This window comes from Trichosurus vulpecula, chromosome 2 (genome assembly GCF_011100635.1).
Source record: "Trichosurus vulpecula isolate mTriVul1 chromosome 2, mTriVul1.pri, whole genome shotgun sequence".
NCBI lineage: Eukaryota > Metazoa > Chordata > Mammalia > Diprotodontia > Phalangeridae > Trichosurus > Trichosurus vulpecula.
In genome coordinates, this window is record NC_050574.1 from 220,466,904 (window position 1) to 220,487,481 (window position 20,578).

A 20,578-nucleotide genomic window follows, 5' to 3' on the forward strand; every position below is an offset into this window, starting at 1 on the left:
ACAAGACAACAAAATCTAATGCCACAATGAAGGACATAAGAAAGAGATATACCCAGAACTTCTGAAGGTAGGAAATGAAATTCTAGTTGAAAGAACTCACAGCTCCAGGAAAAAATCCAAAGCATCAGACTCCCAGACATATAGTGTTTAAATTAACAATTCAATTCAGAGACAACAAGTTCTGTAAGCCATCTGGAGGATGACCTTCAGATACTAAGGAAAAAGCATTAAAATAAAGCAAGATTTCTGTACCCACTAGAAAAAAAAAAAGGAGAAGGACTGCAGAAATGTGTTCTGAAAAGCACTAGAGCTCAAGGATACAGCCCAACCATCCTGAAAATCTGAGCTTAACCATACAGGACAAAAGATGGATGTTCAATAGTAAAGAAGAGTTAGAAACATTTTTGAAAGAAAACAAGAACAGAAGAGATTATTTGCTTCTCAAATACTCCAAACAAGAGAAGTGCAGGAGTGAATAAATACAGTCAGCAACAGCAATGGAGTTACAATGAGATGACCAGTAGGACACTTCTTTCTAATAGTACACAAAGAGACAGAGTTGAATGCAGAAACCTGGTAGAGCTAACAGTCAAGAGGAGGAAAGGGGTCATTATGGACAGAACCTGGTGACACCTTGCCTAAAAGTGAAAGCTTCCTCTGTGGGACTACATTACATTCCAACATGAGAGGGTACATCAAGGGAACAGGGAGATAGAGAAGAATCAGAGATGAGCCAAGGTCAAATTATGAATTAGCAATGAGGGGAAAGTGACCTCGGAGAGAGAAGAGCCTGCAGGGGAAGGATGAGGAGAAGGGGGGTGAAGATTGAAAAGGAAAGGAAAGGAAGATCTTATTTTGGAGTTGGAGGAGGGGGGTTCCACTGATGAATGCTACTATGGGTCAAGAGAGATGAGGACCTTACACTAGAGGGAATACCTTCAAAAATATAAAATACCCAAGCTATTGGAACAGATAGAGATCTCCAAAATATTTATAGCAGCACTTTTTTTTGAGATAGCTGAGGATTGTAAACAAAGTAGATGCCCATCAATTGGGCATTTACAAATTGTGGCATATAAACAGTATGTGGTATGTAAACAAATTGTGGTATATAAATGTAATGGAATATTACTATGGAATTACTAAGAAATGATGCATGTAACGAATACAGAGAAGATCAGAAAGATCTTTATAAATTGATGCAAAGTGAAGTAAGCAGAGCCAAGAAACAATATTCACAGTAACTATGACAAAGTAAATGGAAAGAACAACACACCAAAAAAAAATTAAAAATAAATGTTATGAAATTATAAAGATCAAATGGTATTCAAATGAAGAGATATGAGAAGATACCTTCAACCCACCCCTTAGTTGAGATGGGAGGTCCACAGGTGGCACACATTACACGTTTTTGAATTTTCTCAATGTTTTCATGAGTTATGCTGACTTTTCTCCCCGCTCTCTGAAAAAGAAAAACAAAAACTAGCATTTGTCATATGAGATGGCTCTTGGGAAGAGGCAGGGGAAGGAGGAAGAGTACATGGGATACCATGGTGATATAAGAAACAGTAAACATCAATAAATTTATTTTTTAATTCTGCTGCGAATAAAAAAAGGGGGATATTGGTAAAAACAGATGGTATATATATATTTATGAAGCTTTTTTCACTCATAACTTTTTGGATTAGATCTTTGATTTCAATGATAAATACAACTCGGAGGTGGAAACCCTCTACTAATGAAGAACAATACCTGCTCTGCAGCTTATAACATTAGATATTATCCTGGAGCACTGGAAGGTTAAATAATCTGCTTAAAGTCACACAGCCACTTTGTGTCAGAGATAGACTTGAACTCAGGGCTTTCTGAATCTCCCCAGACTCCATCCCAGCAGTTTCATTGCTCATATTGCTTGGATGAGATAAAATGCTAAATCTATTCCTTCTATTGAGATGGGAGGCAACCAAACATTAATTATCATCTGTTCTCCTGATGCAGCCTATGATCCTCCAGGCCTTACCTTTTGCCCTATCTGTACACCCAGCAGAATTCTGGGTATTTCCTTACATGCCTGCTGATACAACCTATGAATTCTTGAGCCTTTTTATCAGCCTTGCTACTAGTCCCCCAAACATTCTGGGGCCTGTTCATTTACCCTGAAGCTAAACTCTTATTTTAGCTCCCCAATTAGAGTATGAGCCTCTGGCTTTCACTGAATGGCCAATAATAGGCCCAAACCCAAACTTCTTTTGGGCATTGTTTGGGTTTTGATGGCTCAGAGTGAGTGTAAATAGCAATTGTTGTTTATTGTGTTCAGAAGCCCTGAGGGTCTTCCTCTCCAAGTTGATACTTTTGTGATGGTAAACTAGGCCATCTTTTGTCTTACCTAGCCATTAGTCATTGAATGGGTGTTGCCTCAGAAAAACTAAGACCTGGGAAAGACCTTAATTTAAAAAGACCAAGGTCACCCACTATATCCTGGGCCATTGTCAGTTGTCATGATTTTTGTCTTACCACTGGACTCCTATGACTGGAGGAGAGAGTGAGGTTGATGACTTTCCCCAACACTGCCTCACTGAAATCCAATTCACACGCAAGTCAAGACATCACCTTTCTGATGTCATTGGTTCTCTTCTAGGGTGAAGGATGAACAACAACAACATAATGTGAGCTCCTTGAGAGCAACAACTGCCTTACCTTTCCTATGTCCCTATTGCTTAACACAAAGCTTGGCATATAAAAAGTGCTCAATAAATGCTTTTTTATTCATTCATTCATTTACTACCTTTCTGGCAATAAAACTTTAACAGTCTCCAGTAAGGCTTGAATTGGCCATAAAGACTCTGGGAGTTCCATTTCTTCTCAACTTGGGAAAAGAGGAAACTAATGAAATATAAAGACTGAAAGGTATGGGTTTTTTCCTGTATAGCAGAAGTTTTGAGGATCTCTTGACCTAAATAAATAAATAAATACATAATTACATAAACAAATAAATAAAGCAATTTAAAAAAAAAATCTGGGAATCCACACAGCAGGATAAGGACCAGACCTGTGATTACAGAGGGAAGTTTTTGGTAAGAAAATTACCCCTATTGCTGTAGGCTGGCATCTTCTCTGAAACTTAGTCTTAGAGAGTTACCTAGAGAGAGCATTAGAAGTTAAGATACTTGCCTAGGATGACACAGATTCTCTGTTCACTATGTCATGGAGCCTCTTAGGACCACATGGTAGAGGAAAAATTCTGTGTTGTGTATTATACTATGAGAAATGTAGGGGTAGAGGAAGGACTAGCCAGGGGTGGGGAACCTGTTACCTTAAGGCCACATGTGACCCTAAGGGTGGTCCTTTGACTGAACCCAAACTTCATAGAACAAATCCCCTTAAATCCCCCTTAAAGGATTTGTTCTGTGAAACTTGGACTCAATCAAAAGGCCACACCCAAGGACCTAGAAGGCCACTTGTGGCCAGTAGGCTGCAGGTTCCCCACCCCTGGATTAAGGAAAGTGTTAAATGATAAATAAGTGACAAAGGTCAGTTTGAGGGCTGCACAGGTTTGAGATTAGTGAGTGAGAATTCTCCAGTCTTTGTTCAACCTCATTTTGCCATCACGTGTATAAACTTTTCACCCTGAATCCGTGGAAGATGACAATGAAGAAATGCTAGACTGTGAAATTAGTAAATTGTAAAATTGTTTTAAATAATGCCAGTGTTTGCCTCATGGAGTGCTTTCATTTATGAACAAAATGCTTCACCAACATTAGTCAACTTACACAGCATCCCAGATTTAGATGTGTGTAAGTCTAGTATGGAGAATATTAAGGGAAAACTTAACCAAGATAATTTTTAAGATCATGCCATAATTTCTCATCCTTTTGCACATTGCCCTGATCTGCAGCTCCTTTCAGAATAATCCCAAGAGAAAGAGATGAATCCTTTTTGATTGGTAAACTAGGACATGCTGAAGTAGCATTCTGATTTGTGTGTAAAAGCTTGGAGGAGACATCAAGGTGCTTGTGAAACACTGTAAATATCATTAAATACTGCATTCTGGTAGAGGATACCAATTAACTTACATTTCTTATTTGTTTGGAAGATGATGCCATTTTATTTTCAAAACCTGCCACATCTCTGAGTGTTTTGTGTTTGTTTATAGCTGCCGATGGTCCTAACAAGTCTGTGAGTGGGTTTGCAGAAGACAGTACTAACTGTGGGCCACTGGATTTCCAAGAGGCTGTATCACTAAAGGAACGTATGGCGATGTATCAAGCAGCTGTTTCCAGGGGTGACTGCAGCAGCAGCAGCAGCTTCTCTGCTAATGTAAGGACTCACTCCATGATATACCCTTACATAGAGGTGCTGATGACTTCCCTTCATATTTTTTCTTTGCATTTATAAAACAGGAGTAGGATCATGTCAGTGCAGATTTAAATCTTAGAGTTTACCTAGGCCAACCTCTTCACTTTACACATGGGGAAAGTAAAGCCCTGAGAGATGAGGTGACTTGCCCAGGTCACACAACTAGATTGTAAGTAGTAGAGGTGTAATTTGAACCGAGATTCTCTGATTCAAATTTAATGCTCTTTTCCACTTCACCTTTGTAACCTCTAGTAATGTACAAACATGGTTTTGGGATAAATGCTCTAGTTAGGAAAGTGAGGAATTTTTTTCCAATTCTAAAAATTTGGGTTTGTATAGTACCCCATGTGGTCTCACAGAGATTTCATTTAAATTCCCTGGAAGTACAATTTCTTTTGCTTTTCTCTTTATGCATGAAATCCCTTAGGACTAGCTTAATCAAAGTAGAAATGAGAAAGATTAGCAATTTAGGTACTCTGCTAAACCAATTATGATCATAGGGAACTATGGGATTCAGTGCTACCACCAATATCTAGAACCAATGGCTAATAAAATCATATTCTGAAGTATGTCATGGGTCCTATCCTTGCTGGATGCCCATTCTAAGGGATTTGATGCAAGTGGCATTTTAACAAGAGCAGAATGACAGAATAACTAGAAAAGTGGGTATTGTTTTATAATTATGTTGTCAGAACAAGTAAAATCATATATTTAACATGCCAGAATATTTTTGGGTATCAAATGTATCTTTAATTGGAGAAGGAAAAGTAACATATTTGCTCATTAAAGGGGTATTTTTTTTATATCAATGCTTAGCAATTCCAGAAGTGCTAGGTACCAAGAATAAAAAACCAAAACTAAACAGGCTTTTCCCATAAGGTGGTTGCATCACACTAGAGGAAATATCACATATACATATAGATAAATACAAAATTCATGCAAAATAATTTCTGGGTTGGTGGGAAGACGCTGACATATGAGAGTATCAGGAAAAGTTTCTCATCAAAGTGAGCTTATGCTCTGGTTTGACGTATACAGCTACCTGTGGTAAATTAACCCTTTTAGAATTCTTGGGACATGACATTTCTGTCATGCATATTTTAGCCTCACTCTTTGTTTTGTGAGGTTTCACATCCCTCACTTAAATCAAATTCACTTGCATGTCATGGCATCACGTCCCTGATGTTGTGGTTTTCTTCGAGAATGAAGAACAAACGATAATGAATGGAAACGAATGGAGAAGAATTTTTCTAAAATACCTTATCTGAGATGGTTTGTAGTAATCCAGATTCAGAATCTGTGTATCTGAAATGGCATCTTTTGATCAGCTCTTGGTGTGATTGTGTTTATACCAAAAAAATTTGGCTTTTTGGTAATTTCCATTAAGCAATTAGTTCATTCCATTGTGGGGAAAAGGGAGGAGCCACACAGCTTATGGAAGGAGGCTGTGTTTATGTGTCATCTCTGTTCCATTTTTTTTAAAAGCCAGATTTGATAATTTTGTGGTTCAGCATACCCCAGATACTCAGTTTCACCCTTGAACTGGCCAACAATTTTTCAGTCATGTTAAGACAACCAAGAGGCACAGCATTATGTTGGATAAAATATGGCCTTGAAATCCAAAAGACCTACGTTCAAATCCTGACCCTTATTCTTACTACCTGCATCACCCTAGGAAACTTGTTTAAACTCTACAGCACTTTGGTAACTCCCTGAAATTTTTCCACTAGAATAGAGACAGTATGGGCATAGCACAAAATTGTATTGGATTTAGAGTTTAAATAGCTGGTTTCAGATTTGAGCTCTGATACCTATGTGATTTTTGGCAAGTTGCTTAAGTGTCTCTGGATATCAGTTTCTTCATTTGTAAAATTAGGGAGTTTGACTAGATTACTTTTAAGGTCCCTTGCAAATCCATCTATGATCATATGATAATCCTCCTTGGTGGAGAATTGACTGAAAAAAGTGACAATAAAACATGGAATCTTTGCCTCCTCCTCCCTGACCCCATACACACAGATATACATGTAGCATAAATGACAGCTAAAAAAAGTTTGCTAATCATGAAATATAAGTACTGATAAATACCTCCCCTCAGATTCTACAATTTAGTTGGTACCAAGACAAACCCATAGACACAGTCTTTAGTAAATACAGTAGAAGGATCTACCAACACCATAAACATTAATTTCTCTCCAAAAAGGCTTTCTTTTCTGCCATGTATCAGGGATTCAAAAACAATTTCTGGAGAAAACATTTGAGTAAGTGGTTCCATATAGACCCAGACTGTATGAGATCATAACCAAGAGTGCAAATGTCCATGTTACTCCATTTAAACAGAGCCCAAGTCTGTTATTTCCCAACACTGCCTCTTAATCCACTTTCCTTTAGACTGTTGTGGTGGTCCATCCCTCTTGCTTTTTCTGGCTACATTTAAGTACAGATTTGTGTTAGACTTAACAGATCATTTGAGAACCACTGTCAAAAATGTTAGAGATCCCCTCCTCCCATTAATTTGCTTCTATCTATTCAATTGACAATTTTTTTTTAACCTTTGGTCCTAGGTAGTTAGTTGGTGGCTTAGTTCTAGGTCTTGTTTGTTCTTTTCTACCAGCTTTCCTTTTCCCATCAAGTCTGACTTGTACCTTTTCAAAATCAAACTCTCACAGAAATTTTACAGTTAACTTATTAGCATAGAGCTAAATGTAGTTAATCAGCTGTGTCATCATCTCCTGAGCATTATCTTCTTTGAATATCACAATGCAGAAAACAAATCAGAATGCTCACAGAGCTTACTCGCTTCTGAGGTGTGGTTGAAGAAATAAATTAAGTCCAACATTTCATAGGTATGTTAATAATCTTTTAATTTTTAAGAATTGTAGTGGAAATCCCCTAGAAAGGACCCCTTCAAGGATCTGAAAAATGAAATGAAATGCTTTTAGCAAGCTGACATTGCCATTTTCAAAATTAGCCCTAAACAGAAAGAAGCAAATTGAAGTCACACAAAAAAACAAATGAGAATGGTATAGATTAATTAGCCTTAACCCTGATAGAGTAGGATACTAAATAAAACCTTGGTATAGTCCTCATGTGGGCCAGTCAATGTCATTTTGTCTTATATCCTTCTACCAGAGGCCAATCATATTGTATTATTAGCCACAAAACAGATTGGCTATTAAATAAAATTGAATCAGATTGAAACCATCATCATTACTGAAAATAATAAATGAAATTCGAAGCAGCTTGGTACAGGGGGAAGGACACTGGCTATGGGCTTGAAGACCTCGGTTCAAATTGAATCTCTCATACCTTGGACAAGTCTTGTTAGGCCTTAACTCCATCTTGTGTAAAATGAAGAATTAGACTAGACAACCTCCGAGGTCTTTTCCAGCTGCAGATGTATGATCCCATGAGCCTTATTGATGATGGCTCAGGAACTTCATTTTGAAATGCAAAGTATAGCACTGTCATCAAACGCAGGTGATTTTACATGTGTATATTTGTTTAAATGTATAGATGCACAGAGGCATTGTGTTGTAATGGATAGAAAGCCAGGAAGACTTGGGTTCAAGTGTCACCTTTATTACATATTAGCTGGTCATTTAGTCTCCCAGTACTCCCTAGGCATCTAAAATTATAAATTGCAGAGAAAGTACCAACCTGCATTGGCTATGGACATTTCTGAACCTGAAAGTTCCTTTTATCAATACAATCACAAGTCTAGCCCCTTTTCCTTTATTTCTGTTAAAATATTTTTTAAAATTATCAAGCACTTTTTCCTTCTCTCCTTTCTTCCTCCCAAAGAAACTGGGGGTGAGAGAGTGGATACCTTGTAAGAAATAAGCATAATCAAACAAATGAGTTCTTGTATTAGCCTCTTCCAAAAATGTATCTCATTCTGCATATTAGTCTATCACCTTTCCTGCAGGAGGTGGGGGATTAGTCATCAGTATTCTGAATCATGGCCAATCATTTCATGGATCAGCGTTCTGGAGTCTTTCAAAGTTATTCAGAAATACATCTTTTGTGTATTTTTTGGTGGTGGTGGTGGTGGTGGGAAGCATAGGGAGAGTACAAATACCCTAATTCCCTAAGCAGATAGCTATTGGAAGGAAATATGAGTAGTTGCTTTTCAATTCCATTTTGTTATTGAAACGATAACCATGCATCTCAGATTCCCTGACAATTTTTACAATGAGCTAATACCGAGTCATCTGGCCAATTTGCATATGACTTGTTGTATAGTTACAACCCCTCGTTGTGGTTATTCAAAATAACAGACTTCTTCTTATAATATCCTCACTGATCTGTTCAGTGTAATATATCTATGCTGTAGGAATTTAATGTACCCAGGTTGGGTAGAGGTCAAGAAAGATAGCTTGTTGGCATGTAGACCCAAAAGGCCTTGATTTTTTTCTTCTCCTTCTTGGCCCAATACCAATATACAAAAAGGGATGTAGAACTTTTTCATTATGTTATAATGCATATTAAGTAGCACCAGGGGACACTTCCTTTTAAACAAAAGCTGATAAAGTACATAGAATATGGGGCTAGGATTAGGACCCTGACCTCTGTCGGCATAAGCCATGCCTTTACACAGATCAAAATAAATAAATAGTATATGCTAATTATCTGAGAAATGCCTGTTTTTAGGTAAGCTTACTTTTAAGGATAAGATATCTTAATTGGTTGGCCAAAGACCTCACTTTTATAAAGGCCTGAGATTTTAAAATCTGGGAACTGGATCAGACTGAATGCTTATATGAAAAAAGTAAGTGATTATGCATGGGTGCCAAGGGAGGGGAGACAAGTTTTAGTATTCTCCTGACACATATTTCCAGCCCCAAAGACCAGCTTATTTTCCTCGTTAATTATGCAAACTCAGGAGAAAAGAGGTTATAAAGCAAGAAAGAGAGTAAATCATAGGGAAAAGGAAAAACTGAGCAGGTTGGAAAGAGGGAGTAGTATATCTGTTCTTGGTAACAGTGTTCAGTACTTGACTTGGGGTTAAGAAGTCCTGGGTTCAACACCTGCCTGAGACACTTAGCAATGGTGTAACCCTGGGCAACTCACCTAACCTCTCAAATGCCTCAGTTTCCTCACCTCTAATTGTACCTAATGACCTCTAAGGGTCTTCTCAGTTCTAAATCTGTGGTCCTATACAGGTCTTTATAAGGAGCAATGAAATTGAAATTAATTTGACCAACTTCCTCAGTGGGCTGAATGAGGACCAGAACAGTACCAAATGTTCAAATTGAAGATACATCAAGTTTTTGTCTCTCCCTGGGGGCTATGAATAGAAGTTAACCAAACGATTTACAAATATTGTGTATGCTCTTACAACTTTTCAGTTTTTTTTCACCCTACTTAACAAAGTACCAGAATGTATTTGCCGTACACTAATTCTAATTTACACTGGTAAACTTTCAGATTTGGAGAAACTCGTGTGAACTAGTTCTATGTCTTATGTGGATGTCTTCACATTGTCCTGGTACTCCTGGCTCACATTTCCAGTTCCTTGACCATTATTGAGACCTTACAGGCCTCCAATCATGAAATTAGGAAAATATGAAATTATGTGAAATATGTCCTGACCCATTTAGGACTTATCCACCTGAAAGTCATAATGCATTCTGAAAACATATTGTGACCTTGAGTGTGTCAAATGAAAATCACAGAAATCAAAACCACCAGCTCATTTTTTGTGTTTTCTTAGTCACCAAAGACTATATAAATAGGGCCTCCCTAGTATGCCAATATTTCTACAGTGCTTTTGAAAGTGCCCCCAATAGAGGTAACCATCTCACCACTATAATTGTGTCACAAGCTGCTTGGCATGAAAAGGCATCAAGAGAAAAGGAGATGGCCATGGACCTGAGTCCGTGCCAGCTACGGGCATGGTAGGCCCTGTGCCTTGTTATTCTTCTGCAAGGTAGGGGGGATTCTGGAATTCCAAAGGCTGTTAATACTTACAAATCTTCAGTCTTTTAAGTGAATCAGATAATGATCTCATAGTGAGTTAGCAAGGTTTTGACTACTAGTCTTCATAATTCATTGCCTATACAGATGTTTGGGACTTGGATGGCAACTTCACTGAGGGTAAGTTTTGTAATTAAATCCATTATTCTAATACCTACTAGTTTGCATACTACTGTTAGAATGTAGACATTACATTCAGACATTAAAATGTATCTTGTGGGGAGTCAACTAAATATTCTAAGCATTCCTTTAACTATCACACGTCTTGATAAATGAAAGAAACAGAGCAGGGAGACCACTTCAATCAGTGCCCTAAATAAGAGCATATGAACCAATATTGGGCACATTATAATACTTTTAATACACAACCTATCAATAAGTGGTATCACCTAATGAAAAGGAGAAGCAGCTGTGGTCTCGTGGATAGATGTCTAGTCTTGGAGTCATGAAGACCTGGGTTCAAGTATTACCTCTGGCATTAGCAGTGTGATCATAGGCATGTCATTTAACCTTTCAAATCCCTACCCCCTGCCATTTTTTACTCTAAGTTACAGATGAGTTATCGATCTGTTTCCTACACTGATGGAATTATAGGTCCAGACTGAGTCTACCATCCTAAAAAAAAGTATGAGAACTTCCAAAACCAAGATTTTCAGCTTTTTTTTTCTTTCCGTTTTTTGTATCGCCTTAGATGATGGAGGAGTCTGAGACTCGAACAGTGCCTGGTGGCTTAGCCAGGGTGAAGAAACAATTTGAAAGAGATGAAATTGCCTCTTCACATAATACTTTTTCTCAGTACCAGCACCAGCAAAGATCGGATCAGGTAATACCACTCTGGATGATAAACTTGCTGGGTAACTTTGGGGTGAAATGCTCTTATTCACATTCTTCATAAGAATCCTTAGGGATTAAAGAATTAACTTTGCTGAAGGTTATTCTCTTTCCATCTTTCACTCATTAACATTAGTTGCTCATCAGCGGAACTTGTAATTTATTTTTTAGAATTATGCCAGAAGATCAATTTATTTTTTTTAATGGAAACATTGTACTGCATTTTTACAGGATTAAGTTTTCTGAATGTAGCATTAAGCACCCTATGCATTCATTAGTCACTCATAGGTTTAGAGGTGAAAATATACTCAGAGGCCATCTATTTCATTCAGTTTATCAATATTTACTTAATGTCACCTTTGTGTGGAGCGCTGCGCTAGCACTGAGGATGATATGGCTAACTAAGATGTGGTCCCTGTCCTCATGAAGCATGTATTCTCAACAGACAGAACAAGACTTTCAACTGCCAGTGAACAGGCACTGAAGAACAATTGAAGGGAGGGGATAGTCCCAGTTGAGGCTTAGTTTCTGAGTCATAATTCACCATGGCATTACCTGGTGCCAATATCAAATCCACAAAATTTGAAAGGATGTTAAACCATTCACTTTAAGGACCTTGATGTTTTCCTAATGTTAAATTTCATCAATTTCTTTAAACAGATTAAAAAGTATGGTATAGCATCACTAAAATCACAGAATGCAATTTCTAAGTGTTTTGTATAGAGGGTGGTTTTGCATTTCATTACTTTGTTATTGTAGATCATGAAAAAAAATCGGTACAGGAGATAATGATTTTTGAATTACATGAGGGTTTGTGCAATAACACTCATCACATTATACGTGGCACTATGAAAAATAGTAATTACATGGTGAACAGCTACACTTTATCTAATACTCTCTATCTGGGAGATGATACACAGAGATGAGCTTCAAATTTTGTAGCAGGAGATAAAAGGGACTGTTGAAAGGTTGCACCTGGTCACCATTAAATTAGAGGGCATCCTTTTATTGGTTCCTTACCCTATTTCTTTCAATTACAGTGGAATCCATAATATTGACGAAGAAAAGGTAATGGCAGTAGCTTTACATGGGCCTATAACACCTGCTAAATTCCACAAGGATTCAAGAATCATAGGATCATAAATTTAGAGTTGGAAAAAATCTTGTCAGAAAACACAAGATGAATCAATTTAAAATTTAATATTCTATTAGTCAACATTTTTAATTAATTTATTTTAGTTTTCAACATTCACTTACATAAGATTTTGAATTTTAAAATTTCCCCCTCTCTCACCTTCCTCCTCCTCAAGATGGCCTGCAATATGATATAAGCTATATATGTACAATTATATGACACATGTTTCCGCATTAGTCATGTTGTGAAGGAAGAATTAGAACAACAAAACAACAAAAAGAGAGAAAATAGTCTGCTTCGATCTGCATTCAGACTCCATAGTTCTTTCTCTGGATATGGATAGCATTTTCCATCCTGATGAATCTTTTGGAATTATCTTAGATCATGGCATTGCTCAGAAGAACTAAGTCTATCAAAGTCGGTCATCATAAAATGTTGTTCTTGGGTATATTGTTTGCCTGGTTCTGCTCACTTCACACAGCATCAGTTCGTGTAAGCCTTTCCAGGTTTTTCTGAAGTCCGCCTGCTCATCATTTCTTATAGCACAATAGTGTTCCATTACATTCATATACCACAACTTGTTCAACCATTCCCCCAATTGATGGGCATCCTCAGCAATTTCCAATTCTTTGCCACCACAAAAGAACGGCTCTAAATATTTTCGTGGGTCCTTTTCCCTTTTTTATGATCTCTTTGGGATACAGACCCAGTATTGATATTGCTAGATCAAAGGGTATGCACAGTTTTATAGCCCTTTGGGCATATCAACATTTTTTTAGATGCCCACTCCAGACAGAGTTCTATAGAGAAACAAAAGATGCAATTGGATGGCCTTGACAATTGGATGGCTTTTTACTTATACTTTTTCTCCCTGCAAAGTCTTAGTGAATGTAACAATCAAAGTAGGTATGAGCAAACCCTAGGCCGAAGGTAAAAAAGACATTAACACTTGAACTCAACTCTTGAAAAAACAACAAGAAATAGGCAAAATTTCCTGATTTTCATATTATATGTTGCCTTTCTTAAAAATTGCTTTTGCTTTGTTCATTTTTAGTGGTGATAGAGTAAGATAAGATGTATTGTCTGTCAGGGGAGGATGCTAGCTAATTCTGTTTCTGTTTAAGTTGTCTCTGCTCTGATTCCAGATTCACTCTTTCTGTTTAAAGTATTTGAGGAAAATTTCTCTTCCAGATCTGCTTCTTTCTGATTGGACATTCAATATTTAAAATTCCCTTAATATCTAATTAATTTGTGATGCCAGATATGAGAAACATTCAGTTTGTTGACATAAAGTAATTAATATTAATTGGAAAGTCAGGATTAATTGGAGTTAAAAGCAAGAACATTTGTTTTGGATTTCTGACAATATTTAATGTCACAATTAGTAATAATTTCATAAGTTATAATAATTAAATCCAATCTGCCTCTTTCCTTTCTAATGTACTGAAGTCAGATGTTTTCAGGGTAATTAGCTAACGCTTTTGTAAACACATGACTAGGAGATCAACTACGGGTCTAAACAAGTTTAGAAAATTAATCTACCTCCAAGCTTAAAGATGTTTTCAGATTGCAGATGGGTTGCACAATTTTCAAATTCCTGAAAATGACTGAATGGCAGGGAAAAATTTTAATGTGCTTAACTTTTCAACTTTTGAAAGATATCTCTCACATTGTAGGCCTTTGTAATTACCTTTAATAGCATTTATCTAAGTACTCCTGAACCATTTGTAACATAGACTGTGTGTGTGTGTGTGTGTGTGTGTGTGTATACAAACATATAAACATATACACACATATGCACCAGTTTAAGAAGTTGGTTTTTCTTGCTAAATCCATTCAATTCAACTGGACAAACACTGGACTGGACATATTGAGACAAACACCAAATAGACTGAGGCCTCATGGGGCTTGGAGTCTACTGAAGAGATACGATATGAACTCATAGATTTAGGGTTGGGGGAGTATCTTAAAGGCAATCTAGTTCAATCTAGTTCTCTCATTTTATAGAATCTCTTGACATCCAGAAATGCTCAATGACTTGTCCAAGATCAGATAGATAGGAAGTTGGAGAGAGAAGTTTTGAACCTAGGACTTCTGACTTTACATCCAATGTTTTTGCCACCAATTTTCTCTCCACATAAGCAAGCACAATGTAATAAAAATTACTTTCAAGAGAGAGAGAGTACTTAACAAATGGGTAAATCAGGAAGGACTTCCTGTAGGAGGCAGCACCTGAATTAAGCTTTGAAGGAAGTAAGTTTGCAGTTCTATACAATTTAATCCATTATATTTAAATCAAAACCTCTACTTTGTAAGAGAAATCTCAAGCCAAGACTAATAAAAACTCCATGAGCCTCCTCTCTGACCTTGTCTAGAATTTCAGTATCCCAGTCCTTGATGTCCATTAGCATAAGTAGACTCCAAAAGACTGGAATGAACAATGCATTTGAAAGGCTCACCCAGAGAATTTTCTTGAAGCCCTCAGATCAACCAGGCTCAAGTTGAGGAAAAAGAAAAGGTTTTGTCAGTACCAGATAGTCTCTTATCTGTATAGAGGATGTTTCTTTGCTCCACTGTAAAAATTGTACCAAAGCAGGTCTGAAATACACTCTGAAGTATTATTTTAGAATAAATGTGTTACTGGGACAAAGTTGTCACCACTTCATCCTTTGTTTAATTTTCACTCATTCATGTGATGTTTTCCCCTGGCTTTTTGGCAACTTAGGTACATGGCAGATTCTCACACTCAGAATTTGACATTCAGCTTCTCAAGTGAATGTCTTCCTTACTTTATGCAAATAAGAAGGAAGGCTTTGCTTATACATTTTGACATCCTAGAAGCAATTTTTCCCCTATTTTTTCCCCCAAAGTAGTGAAGCAGGAAAGAACAGATGGGACTCCAAAAAATTTGGATATGTTCAGGCATTTGGGTGCAAAGCTTTGCTTAGGCAGTTGCTTTCATATGAAAATTGCTTCCTCAACTTCATGTCAGGAGTCTGACCTCCGCTCCCTGTTGCCATTTCTGATGTGCAGCCAGTGGGGAGTTGCCTGACAGTATGTGTTTTTATACATACATCTGCTGCTGCAGAAATCCTAATGTAAACATTAGCACTTGGTAAGATTATGTGGATTTGGTACAATCCCCAGAGGATTTTAGGTCAATAGAAAATAATTTTGACAGCTTGTGACAGATATAATCTGGCATCTGTGTATTACAGCCTCTTTAAAGGTGACCTGTAACTATTTTTTGGCAAATCATATATATTTAAACCCTAAATTCCCTCCCCTAACCCATGGCATGTGAGCCTTTTAAGTTTAACCTTTTTTTCAATTTGGATGGGTTCCCTTTCACCCCAGCTCTCTCCAATCCTTTTCAAATTATAAATGGCCTTTACTCAACTCTACCACATATGTTACTCAGATCTTCCTCAACATACAATTGGACCAAGAAGGATACAGAGATTTTTTTTAATGTATACTACATGTTAGATTTCTACTTTAATTTAGAATAAATCCTCTTCCTCCTCTAGAACAGAGATGGCAGTATATGATCTTTTTTATCATATGACATATTTTGGCAAAAAAAAAATTGATACAAAAAGAAAAAAAAAACTAAACCTTATGTCATGCCTCTACCTTAAGTCTGCCCTTCTTCCCCAAATTATGTGATGGTCAGCAATAGTCTTATGCTATTTTAGGAGGACTTAAGGGTGGTCATACATGCTAAAGGAACCTCATTTTTTTGCTGTTCTGGAATATTTAATCATTTTAGTTCAGTTTTCAAAGATACATTTGAAGGTCACCTTTCAAGGGAAGTTTTCCACAGTCCAGCTCTCAGAAATGTCAGAAGGTAAGCAAGTACCTCCTGGAATGCATGAGTAAAAGAATATGCATGAGAGGCAATTTGACAGTATATTTGGGAGCTTTAGAGTGCTGTTATGAATGGAGGGAGGTGTTTGGAGAAAGGAGAAAATGGATAATATGGCATTTGGATTCAAGAATTGCTTTACTCAGAATTTTTTTGGTCTGTCTACACTATGTAAGAAAATAGTAAAATTAATATATGAATCATGGCAAACATAACAGAAAAGGTGAGTATCATTTAAATAAGCAAGGAATAGTGTTGAAGGACATTGCTTTTTTTTTCTTTCAGTTCTAAGGAATTGTAGTTTCTCAGCATGATTTCTTAGGTACACTGAAGGTATTGGGAGGGGGAGAGAAGAGCCCACTGATTCCTGAACTTGATATAATGAACATACATACTCTTCTTTTTCAGCTTCTAAGGAAAAACTCTAAAAGTGATTCAACAATATATTGCCATCAATATCTGGGGAGTCTCTGTAAAATACCTACTGTGTGCAGGGCACCACACTAATAGCTAGCAATAAAAAAATAATAGCTAGCAATAAAAAAATAAAAGGGAAACAGTCACCCAGCTAGAGCAGCTGGCATTCTACTTGTTGGAAGTATTTTGGGGAAGTATTTATAGATATAAATAAAATATCATAATATCCTAACTTGGGAGGATATTAATCACTTTTTTAAGGAGCAGAAAGAGAATAGGAGAAAGAGGGAAGAAAGAGGAGGCTAAGATAATCTAAATAATAAGTAAGACCTGTCTTCCATTCCATTCCATATGCCCCAGAATAATAGGAGATGTGAATCTGTAGCACCCCTAAACTTGAGAGAGGGGAAATAAGAATTAAGGTAAGATAGGAGGCATCACCAGCTTCTCCTGTGTCACATAGCCCATAAAGTCAATCTTTCTCTCAAAACTCTAGATCTGGGTTCCAGATTTCCTTTAGCTTCAATGTGCCAGAGGCTGTTCACCTAGGAAGATGTTTGGAGAAAGAGGACAATTTTGACCCTACGGGATTTTCTCCTAAAACTAACCCCCAGTATAAGATGAGACAGACACCACTTTACTTTCAGAAAAAGAGAACCAGTACTTTACTGGAAATCATTCTCATTTGTCAAAGGGGAAAGGCTCTGGACAGATTTTTTTTATTTATTTTTTATTTTTAATTTACAGCACTCAGTTCCTCAAGTTTTTGAGTTCCAAAATTTGTCACCCTCCGTCTCCTCCCCATTAAACCCCAAGAAGCCATGTGATCTGACATAGGTTCTACATATACCTTCCCATCAAACTTATTTACACAATAGTCAAATTTTAAAGAATTATAACCAATGGAATGAATCATGAGAAAGAAGAAACAAAATCAGAAAGAAGGAAAAAGTAAAAGAGAACAGATAGTTTCCTCAATTTGCATTCAGAATCCATAATTCTTTCTCTGAAGGTGGATAGCTTTTTCTTTGAGGCCTTCTTTGAACTTTGTATTCCTGAGAAGAGCCAAGTCTACCAAAGTTATTCATCACAGATACTGTGTGTCTGTAATCTTGTATAATGTTCTCCTGCTTCTGCTTGCCTCACTCAGACTCAGATCATGTAAGTCTTTCCAGGTTATCATTAAGTCCATCTGCTCCTCATTTCTTATAGTACAATAGTATTCCCTTACATTCATATACCACAACATGTTTAGCAATTCCCCAATTGATGGGCATGCCCTTGTGGATTTCCAATTCTTTGCCACCACAAAAAGAGCTGCTATAAATATTTTTTGTGCATGTGGGACCCTTTCTTTCCCACTTGTGTGATCACTTTGGAATAAAATATCTCATTGGAAAACAGTTGACCTGGAAAATAGATCCAGGAGAGATAAACTGGGGTAACTTTCAGTTCCTAATACAGGTCACAGTCTTAGCAAGGAGTTCAGAAGCCATCTATTCACCCCTCTTCCCAAATATCCAGATGACGAAGGCAAGGGAAAAGAATAACTTCTCCAATTACATATTAAAGAACATGTAGCTGGAAGGAACATCCCAGGCCATCAAGTTCAAAGCTCTTTATATAAAGTGAAAGAGACTGAAGACAAAAACAGTGTCTGAAGGAGGGATTGGACCTCAGGTATTTGCATCTCTAGTGTTTCGTGATGTTCTTCTCTTCTCAAAATCGACATCTGAAATTTAAGGGATTAGTCTCTTTGATTTTTCTTCTTCTCTTACTTTCACATGTATTCTCCACCCCGTCATTATGTGACATTTCAAAAGCTCATGAGGTATAACTTCTGGGTAATTCAATCATTTTGTTAATGACCCATGTGTTAGAAACACTCTTTACTTTTATTCTTTAATAATCTTACTTGGCACACTGATGTGTATGCCTGCTGTCAAATGTGTTGAACTAGGTCAGGAGGAGATATTAATTTTTTTTTTTTGCCAAACACTGGAAAACAAAAATCTTTCTGCAAAAAACAGGGCAATAGCACTACCTTGTCACCCTAGGCCTCCTCTGGTGCATGTGTGAGTATTATAGAATATGAGTTGTTCCAATGTTAGGGTACCTTTGGACCTTCAGACCATGATTGAGACTGCACGGGTCATCAAAAGGCAAAGCTGGGCTCAAGGAATTCACTTCTTCAACATAGATTTTATTGTAGACAGGAAGCCAAAGAATTCCTTTCAGACCAATAAGTATCTCTTGAATGTTTACTAGATAAAACTTTAAATTTGGTGGGGAATTCTGTTTCTTTTCAAATGAAAAGGCACCCCTGATCGCTTCCACTTCAGTTTTAGAACATCTAGAGAGAGGAGAGTGTAGGGGGCAGCAGGATGGAGTGGCTACATTGCTGAACTTCAGAGGTGCAAACACCTGAGTTCCAATCCAGCCTAAGAGCAGTTGTGGGATCTCAGGCAAGTCTCATCAGCTGTCCTGGCTTTTGTCTTTTCCTCCACAAATTGAGGGGCTTAACTACATTACCAGGAACTTCCCTCTCAGCTAGGATCATAGTATGAAATGGGCAAATCACTTCCATGCCCTGGGCCTCAGTTTCCTCATCTGTAAATTGAGGGCCTTAATGAAGATGATTCTGAGGTCTTTTCCAGGTATAAACCAATGATCTTGAGAATAAATAGGAACTCACTTCACCTCCCTAGGCCCCAGTTTCCTTTTATGGATAATTGAGAGAAATGATTATTAATAACCAATGATTTGGGGAGATCAGTGTTCCTCTCTTTTTTTTCTGAAGCACTGATTTCAAGTTTACTGTCTTCAACCACATTGCTGATAATGAGATTAGACTATCTTTCCTAACAATCTTGGTCAAACCCCACCCAGGTGGGGAAGCCATTGTACTCTACCCTGGATTGGGTGGGGACAAATTTTTTGAATAGATTACCCAAGGGTGGGGGGGTCATCACCTCACTGTAATATTCATTCTTTCATTGTTAACCATTCAGAGTTGACTGCCAGGCCCAGAAACACCCCTCTTCCAATGGGCATATAAGTCTTGAGCCCTTTGCCATCATTGTCTTTGGTCTAAGAGGGAGACAGGCAAAGGAACAGTCTTTCATTAAAATTCTGGCATTATTAATAAAATGATTAAATTACTTCAAAATAATATTTTTCAATTTGTTTTAAAGACCTCACATAATGATAGGGGTGGAATACATGACCTCTGAAATCCTTGGATCTATCCATCTGACCTCTGTTCCTGCACACTCATTTAGCAGCCAGAAGTAATGGCTGAAGAGGGAAGGAATTGTGGCTGCAGGTGGAGACTACATATTTGAGAAGATTGGCAGTGACTGAAAGGAGGGAGGGATAGCTTTGTTCAGAATGGAGGGCCACAGTGGGAGGAGATGGAAATCCTGGTCCAAAGACAGGAACATTGGAACTGAAGGTAGAGAAGCCAGCTTTCAATTGCAGGTCTACTACTATCTACAATGCTTAAATCAGTTGTTTCATTTACTAGGTGATTTTGCATAACAATGCAGGGCTAAGAGGGCTAACAATGTTGCTAAGTATCTGTAGGCACATAGGAAAGCATTTCCCTGTTGTTTGATTTAAATGTGCTAATCTCTTAATTTAATTCAAAAACTTGCTGCAAAGGAAATTTTCAGGTATTATTTTCTCCAAAGTTTTGCTCTCGTGAATGGTCAAACTTAATACTTCTACCTGGGACCAGGTTCACTTTAGATAAATTCTTTTTTTTTTTAATTTAATTTAATTTAATTTAATTTTTTTAAATTTAATTTAAATTTATTTATATAACATATTTAGTTTTCAGCACTGATTTTCACAAGAGTTTGAATTACAAATTTTCTCCCCATTTCTACCCTCCCCCCCACTCCAAGATGGCATATATTCTGGTTGCCCTGTTCCCCAGTCAGCCCTCCCCTCTATCACCCCCCTCCCCTCTCATCCCCTTTTCCCTTCCT

At 37.4% G+C, this 20,578-nt stretch overlaps 1 protein-coding gene across 2 annotated transcripts in view; it reads left to right on the plus strand.

Moving 5' to 3' along the window:
* The window catches only part of XIRP2 (xin actin binding repeat containing 2), a 423,417-nt gene that overhangs the window by 346,540 nt on the left and 56,299 nt on the right, over positions 1-20,578 (plus strand). For both annotated transcript variants that reach the window (XM_036746228.1, XM_036746227.1), the window contains exons 3-4: positions 4,154-4,317; positions 11,027-11,158. In XM_036746228.1, coding sequence (XP_036602123.1) covers positions 4,154-4,317; positions 11,027-11,158 — 296 coding nt within the window. The remainder of the gene's footprint in view (positions 1-4,153; positions 4,318-11,026; positions 11,159-20,578) is intronic.